The sequence below is a fragment of the Danio aesculapii genome, chromosome 1 (genome assembly GCF_903798145.1).
Source record: "Danio aesculapii chromosome 1, fDanAes4.1, whole genome shotgun sequence".
NCBI classification, from domain to species: domain Eukaryota; kingdom Metazoa; phylum Chordata; class Actinopteri; order Cypriniformes; family Danionidae; genus Danio; species Danio aesculapii.
This window is the reverse complement of record NC_079435.1, coordinates 2,130,880-2,139,148: the sequence shown is the minus strand read 5'-3', so window position 1 is coordinate 2,139,148 and position 8,269 is coordinate 2,130,880. Positions and strand designations below refer to the sequence as shown.

At 39.8% G+C, this 8,269-nt stretch overlaps 1 protein-coding gene across 1 annotated transcript; it reads left to right on the top strand.

Annotated features, from left to right (window-relative positions):
• Positions 1-1,489: 1,489 nt before the first annotated feature.
• Positions 1,490-7,473, top strand: LOC130241230 (polymeric immunoglobulin receptor-like). The gene is made up of 6 exons (XM_056473300.1): positions 1,490-1,574; positions 1,660-1,962; positions 2,088-2,351; positions 2,435-2,740; positions 2,818-3,093; positions 6,896-7,473. Exons 1-6 carry the CDS (start codon positions 1,571-1,573, stop codon positions 6,985-6,987), a joined length of 1,245 nt encoding a protein of 414 aa, XP_056329275.1. The 5' UTR covers positions 1,490-1,570; the 3' UTR covers positions 6,988-7,473.
• The last annotated feature ends 796 nt before the right edge of the window (positions 7,474-8,269 follow it).

The window sequence follows — 8,269 nt, the reverse complement described above, 5'->3', positions numbered from 1 at the left end:
GGAAGTGAGTCCTTGTCTCAGGTAGAGGAGTTCAAGTATATTTGGGTTTTGTATATAAATGAGGGAAGGATACAATATGAGATTGGCGGACAGACTGCAGTTGATGTACTGGTCTGTTGTGGTGAAGAAAGAGAAGAGCCAGAAGGCAAAGCTTTTGAATAACCAATCGATATTGTTTCTATTTTCACCCAGGGGCACCACTAGCCAGTTTGGGCCCTATGAAACCAAAATGAGTAGGAATGTAGAAGCTGATGAAGTTGATGAAAGAGGACCTAAATAAGAGGTTGATAATGGATGGATGGATTGCTCTATCTATCCATCCATTATCAGCCTGTTATCTGGACCAGGTTATAATGCCGGGTGCTAATAATGATCTGGTCAGTTTCTGTCAGCCAAATAGCATATTATCAATGACCAATTACTCCACATTGATATCAATACATTTAAATGTTACCATAACAAATGTTAAATATAAAACAAGTAATTCAGTGATGAGTTTCAGACTATGTCACGAGGTTGGTTCTGTTAAGCATTAGCAAGTGTTTACTTTATCTTTATCTCATCTATTAATTCATTTATTTAATTAAAATACAAGCAAAAAACCTGTAAAGTTCTTGCATTCACTGCAGTATCCAAAAAACACAATGATTGAAGAAGATTGATAGAATCAGTAACGTCAGCTAGATGGCGCTCTTTCACAATGCTCAGTTGAAGGAAGTCTGATGTCATAGGCTTTCGAAAGTAAAACCCACCCTTTAGTGCAAGGTATCAAAAGCATAAAGGTCCGTAACATCCTGTGAACAGATTCACACAGCTGCAGAACTCAAGTGAATAATGAAGATATTCCTCGTCTTCTTTACTGTCTACCTGATCTCAGATCAGAGCTTTTCTCTTTCAGTCACTGGATACTCTGGAGAAAGCCTGATAATGGATTCTGGGAAACTCTGGTTAAGTGACTCTGCTAAATACATGGTTAAACATGACCCATGGAGAACCATAATAAATTACAAGAAACACAGTAAATGGACTGCTGAAGGAAGATTCACTCTATTTTGCAACACATATGGAAACCTCATGATCTTCATCAGGGATCTGAAATCACAAGATGCTGGAAAATACAGAGTTAGGGTTGTTGACAAGTGGTATATTGATATAAGTGTGAATGTTAAAGAAGGTAAGCAAGCGTGTGATGCTTCTACTCTTTAAGAATAGCTTGTTTCGACATATATTAACTTTTATTTATTTTTTGTAAATGACAGATTCACGCCGTGTGCTATCAAAGAAAGTGATAGTGAATAATGGAGAAACTGCTGTCTTCAGTTGTGAATATTCCCAGAATCATATTTATGATGCAAAAGTATTATTCAAAGAGAGACAAAACATAATTGAAGAGATGATACACTCCACTGGCACAAGAAATAAAGAAAGATTCAGTATTTCTGATGACAGACGTAATAACTTCTTCAATGTGAGAATTTCTACCGTGACACTAGATGATGGAGGAGTTTATTTATGTGGTGTTGCAATCAGCAGATACTCGTCTATTATTAGTACTGTTCATCTGCACATTATGGGTGAGTAGAGCAAACTGTCAAAAAAAAATGAAGCAAGATTGTTTGTTTCTATGTTGATTTAGTCTGATATTTTGTTTATTGGCAGCTAAATCGGCCATGTCTATAGTCAGCAGCTACCCAGGAGCTGCTCTGATGATCAAGTGTGAGCATCCTCAACACAAAACCAAGACAAAGTACATCTGTAAAGAAACATCAGCTGGATGTTCAGGAGGTCAGGAGGAATGGATGAAGAATGGAGATGTTTCTGTAGATGACGACACCAGAGCAAGAGTCTTGATGGTGTTTTTTAGAGAGCTGAAAGCTGCAGATGCAGGAACATACAGGTGTGGAGGGAAGGACTCTGAATATACTGAGAGATTCACTCAACTTCAGCTCAACATCAGACATGGTGAGGAAACAGCAGATACTTTAACTTGAGTATATAAAGTATCTCTTCTGACTGTCTATTATCTTGATTAGCAGATGGAAAATATCAAAAAATCATGAATGAATCTGTTCATCTTGGTGGAGAAGTGAAGATGAGCTGTCAGATCCCAGAAGAACAGAAAGTTTATTTCTGCAAAGAGGATAATTATAAGAGCTGCCAGACAACAAGAGCATCTGAAGAGCCCCAAAAGACTCCTGCAGAATCTGTGGGAAATGAAGAGAGAGTTTTTACAGTGAGAATCAGTAATGTGAGTGTCAGAGATGCTGGAGTTTACTGGTGTGGAGCAGAAACCAGAGACACACATCTGACCTTCATCTCCCTGACCACTAAAATCCAGCTCAGCGTCATCAGTGAGTCCATTCAGATGATTCTGGAGTAAATCCAGTCTGTTCACCATCATCTGTGTGTTAAATGTGTGTGTGTTTGTGTGCAGTGTCTCCAGTAGTGAGACGTGAAGGAGAATCTGCTCAGATCTTCTGCCCTTATGATTCAATCTATCAATCAAAGTCAAAGTCTCTCTGTAAGGGGAAGTGCTCCACTAGAGACACACATCCTCTGGATGAGACTGTGAGAGAAGAGAAAGAGAGACTGACTCTGCATGAAGACGTCACAGCAAGTGTCTTCACTGGGACCATCACTGGACTGACAGCAGAGGATGCTGGGAAATACTGGTGCGCAGTGACATTAGACAGAGAGCTGAATTATCTTTACACTCATCTGATGGTCATCATCAAGCAGGGTGAGGAAGCTTCACACATCTGAATGTGGAAAACTAGGCCTGTCCACTGATGTTCTTGTGTTTCTGATCATTTCCAGAGCTGAGCTTGACTAAGTATGAAGGAGACGACGTGTCCATCCAGTGCAGACATCATGATGGAGATCAGAAAAGCTTCTGCAAAGCACATGAAGCCTCCACGTGTGTGAAGGATGGAGATTCATTGGAGACCATCAGAGATGCTCGATTCTCTATCAGTGATGAAGCATCTGCTGGAGTCTTTACTGTCAACATCACTGATCTGAGAGCAGACGACTCTGGAGTTTACTGGTGTGGAGCTCACGTCATCACTAAAGTCAACCTCAGGGTTAAAATGGGTAAGTCTTAGATTTTCTGTAACCTACAGTATATACACATACTATGGTGCTGTTTAGGGTGGCATGGTGGTTCAGTGGTTAGCACGGTGGCCTCACAGCAAGAATGTTGCTGGTTTGAGCCTCGGCTGGGTCAGTGGGCATTTCTGTGTGGAGTTTTCTCCCCATGTTGGCGTGGGTTTCCTCCGGGTGCTCCGGTTTCCCCCACAGTCCAAACACATGCGCTATAGGCAAGGCAAGTTTATTTATATAGCACATTTCATACACAGTGGCAATTCAAAGTGCTTTACAAAAACAAGAATAAGAAAAGACAAGTATAAGAAAATAAAAAAAACAAATGATAAAAATGATTAAAAACAGATAAAAACAGATTAAAATGTGTTAAACAGGTTATTAAAGAACAAAAAAAGAAAAGAAAGACATAATAAAAAAAAAGTGATCTGTGGGCTGTAGCACAGTGCTCATTCAGTAAAGGCACAGCTAAACAGATGTGTTTTCAGTCTCGATTGGAACGTGCCTAATGTTGGAGCACATCTGATCATTTCTGGAAGCTGATTCCAGCAGCGAGGGGCGCTGTTAGTAGCTGAATGCCGATTCACCCTGCTTTGACTGAACTCTTGGAATTTCTAGTTTATTTGATCCTAAAGATCTGAGTGATCTGTTAGGTTTGTCTTCAGTGAGCATATCTATAATGTATTGAGGTCCTAAGACATTTAGTGATTTATAGACCAGTAATAATACTTTAAAATCTATTCTGAATGTAACTGGGAGCCAGTGTAAAGACCTGAGGACAGGTGTGATGTGCTCTGATTTCCTGGTTCTGGTCAGAATCCTGGCCCCAGCGTTCTAGATGAGCTTCAACTGTCTGATTGTTTCTTGGGAAGGCCCGTGAGGAGGCCGTTACAGTAATCCACCCTACTGCTGATAAAAGCATGAACAAGTTTCTCTGAGTCACTGGAAACAAAGCATCTAAATCCTGCAATGTTTTTGAGATGATAGTATGCTGATTTACTGACTGCTTTAACATCCCTATTGAAACTCAGATCTGACTCCAGAGTCACACCAAGATTCTTGACCTTATTTTTTGTTGTTTGACCTTTAGTGCCAAGGTATGCATTCACTTTGAGTGAGAACCTCATCTCTGTTCCCAAAATGCAATGACCTCAGTTTTCCCTTTGTTTAACTGAAGAAAGTTTTGGCACATCCAATTATTCATTTCATCAATGCATTGGCAGAGGGTGTCAATGGGGCTGTAGTCATTAGGCAGTAAGGCTAAGTAGATCTGAGTGTCATCAGGATAGCTGTGGTAGGAAATTTGGTTCTTTCTCATTATTTGGCTCAGAAAGAGCATATAAACGTTGAACAGGAGAGGTGCCAGAATCGAGCCTTGTGGGACTCCACATGTCATGGATGTCCACCTAGACCTATGGTCACCTATACTAAAATAGTAACCTCTCAATTCAAGGTAAGATCTGAACCACTTGAGGACCGTCCCAGACAGCCCAACCCAGTTTTCCAGCCTATCCAGAAGTATGCTGTGATCGACAGTGTCAAATGCAGCACTGAGATCGAGCAGTACCAGCACTGTTAGTTTGCCTGAATCTGTATTTAGGCGTATATCATTGATTATCTTTATAAGGGCGCTCTCTGTACTGTGATGTGGTCTGAAACCAGATTGAAAATTGTCTAAACACCCCTTGAAGTTTAAGAACTTGTTAACCTGGTTAAAAACAACTTCTTCAATGATTTTGCCAATGAAAGGGAGATTTTGCCAGTGAAAGGGAGATTTGAGTTGGGCCTGTAATTGCTCAATAGGGTATTATCCAGGTTGCTCTTCTTCAAGAGGGGTTTAACAACTGCAGTTTTAAGTGAGTTTGGAAAAATCCCTGTGAGAAGTGAAGCATTTACCACTTTTAGAAGATCCATTTCTAAACAGGTAAACACTGTTTTGAAGAAAGATGTGAGGAGTGTATCAAGACTGCAGGGTGATGTTTTCATAACTTGCATGATCTCTTCTAAGATTTTACCATTAATTGCCATGAAATCAGACATAATGATTTTGCCTATAAAAGGGAGATTTGAGATTTTTGTGAGTCTCTCTACTGTTGCAAAGAGGGTGCGGGGGTTATCTAGGTTGCTGTTTATAAGGCTTGAAAAGAAAGTCTGCCTAGCAGTGTTTAGTTCCACAATAAAAGCATGAAGACTGTCTTTATAGATATTATAATGGTCTTCCTCCACATATACGCTCAGCTTTTCTGCATTGTCTTTTCATCATTTGAACTCCTGTTGACCTTGTCCATGATTTTTTCTCCCAGTTCTTATCCTGACTTTAACGGGAGCAATGTCATCTATGACATTCTTAACTTTAGAGTTAACTAAATCAAGGAGTGAATCAACAGAGTCTGCAGAAATGCTTAGTGCTAGTGATATGGCCTTCATAAACTGCTCATTAGTGTTTTCATTTATGCATCTCTTTCTGACAGAGAGACTCTTTCTGTCTTGAACAGCTGGAGTGGTCAATATATATTAAAGAATATACAGAAACGATCAGATTCTTAACAACAGTCGATGAAATGTGTAAACCCTTAGTTATAAGTAGATCAAGAGTGTGTCCACGAGTGTGTGTGGGTCCTTGGGGAAGGTTTTTTTGAAAGAGAGAATGTTTCTACAGGTGGTTTGTCAAGCCCACTCACCTGTGTGTGGCACATCCAGAATTAATAACATTTTGGGGTTGACATGTGATGAGGTGGGGAAGAGAAGAGGGTCTTAGACATATCATGAGGGGGGTCTCTCCACACCACCACCAGTGTGCAGATCCATTTGGATGATGCGATGGCAACCACAGGACAATAGCACCAGTGCTTCACAACACACCAGCTATAGGTGAAGTGGAGGGACAGTGATAGAGCCAATTCAGTGGATGGGGATGATTCAGAGGCCATGGTGGGTAAGGGCCAATGGAGGGAATTTGGACAGGACATCCCCTACTCTTTATGAGAAGTGCCATGGGATTTTTAATAACCACAGAGAGTCAGGACCTCGGTTTAACGTCTCATTGGAAAGACGGCCCCCACTGACAGTATAGTGTCCCCTTCACTATACTGGGGCATTAGGGCTTACACCGACCACAGGTTGAGCGCCCCGTGCTGGCATCACTAATGCCACTTCCAACAGCAACCTAGTTTTCCCTTGGGGTCTCCCATCCAGGTACTGACCAGGCTCACCACTGCTATAGTGAGTAACTGCTCTTCGGCTGCATGATAATATGGCTCCTGTGAACAAAACCAAGACCCTCTTCTCTCCCCAACCACATCACATGCCGACCCCAAAATATTATTAATTCTGGGTGTGCCACATTTAGGTGAGTGGGCTTGACAAACCACTTGTAGAAAAACCTTCCCCCTCTTTACTCTATTACTAATTCTCTAAGCACAAACATTTCCTTTATATAATTAGCACTTGTTATGTGTATTGCGTCTCTTTGTTGAATCACTGAACCCCTCCTCAGTTGTAAGTCACTTTAAACAAAAGTGTCTGCTAAATGACTAAATGTAAATGTAAATTTAATAACAAAGTCATAATTAAGAATACCAATGATTAATCAATGACCAATTGATTGTCGATAATGCTTTAAATCAACTCTACATTAATATTCACTGTGAAACCTCAGGCTTCAGTTCTGGAAACTCACAGCTTTGTTTCTGAGCATTAGCAGACATGAATGTGTGAATGATGTAATAACACTTATTTTAACCATAAGAAAAGAGGTCTGTGTAAGATTATTGATGTGCTATGTTGTATACAGATGCTTCAGAAAGAACTTCATCATCATCACCATCATCCTCATCTTCATCATCGATTGAATCTCCACTGCAGAGAATGTGTGTCAGGAAATAATTCATATTAAATGAGTCTGGGATGTCCATTTATTTAGGGCCCAAAACAGACACTGCCCTTTATGTGAATAGAGCTTATACTGTTTATTAAACCTACAACGACTGGCGTATCAGAGGAAAAGTTTCCTTATGGTCCTCAGCTTGAGTACCAACCAGACTTACTAGAAGGCATTCCAGCTATATATACACTCCACCAGCTGTCCACCCGGACTACACATCCCATCATACTCTGTGCCAATTCAGACTCTGATTACCTGCTACAGCTGATTTCAATCTGGACACCAACATATGCACAGAAGCAGATCATTTACACTGATATCCTTCACTACATAAACGCCATTCACATACACACTATTGCATATTCAAAATACTTAATTTTGTCTGATTTGTAGGCTGTTTTCCTTATCATAGGGACCAAAAAATGTCCAAATTTACTGGTATTGCTATACTTGAGGGGACATTTGGCTTACAATGTAAACACAGAGACACAAACTCAATTTACAATGCCATTTTCCCATATTTTTCTCACTGTTGTTAATGTTTGATTTAGTCTTGTGATCTCAAGAATGATCTCATCATCATCACCAGACGACACACAGTGAAGTGGTGAGCGTGTCTTCATGCACTAAAGTGCACTAAAGTTAATTTCTTGATTTTAACCCCCAGTATTATAAATGAATTACTATGTTTTTGTTTTATTATTAAATTATTAAAAACGTTTAAAAATGGAAACAGTCTTTGATTGTTCTTTTGTCATGAAGTGTTTCCTGAACACTGGTTGGTTTTGCGTTTGTGTGATGAACAGGATATTTTCAGTCAGCTCAAACCACAGAAACCAGGTGAAGGTTTAGGGTCTCTATTCTCTCTTCTCAGAAATGTTCAGGAAACGCACAGTGAGATAGAGTAAAAGTAAAACATATTAATAACAGATTAAATAAAGTCTATTAAATGAGACAATATTTAAAACATATACTTTAAATATTCCTAGAATATGATAAAGATCAAAAGTGAGTCCTATTTGAAATCATAAAACTTAACATTATACTAATAACTAATTGACTAATTTCAGACTGTGGATTTTACATGATCTAGAGCAGTGTTTCCCAACCCTTTTCCTGGAGGCACACCAACAGTACATATTTTGGATGTCTCCCTTACCTGACTAACTTCAGGTGTTGGAGTCTCTTCTTATGTTCTAATTAGGTGATTCAGGTGCGTTTGATTAGGGAGAGGTTGAAAATGTGTACTGTTGGTGTGCCTTCAGGAATAGGGTTGGGAAACAC

Bases quoted from the DNA above. Each gene is read 5' to 3' on its own strand.
- LOC130241230 (XM_056473300.1), top strand. The intron at 1,963-2,087 runs GTGAGGAAACAG...TTGGTGGAGAAG, and splicing joins TCAGCTCAACATCAGACATG to TGAAGATGAGCTGTCAGATC. The intron at 3,094-6,895 runs GTAAGTCTTAGA...TGTTGTATACAG, and splicing joins CAACCTCAGGGTTAAAATGG to ATGCTTCAGAAAGAACTTCA.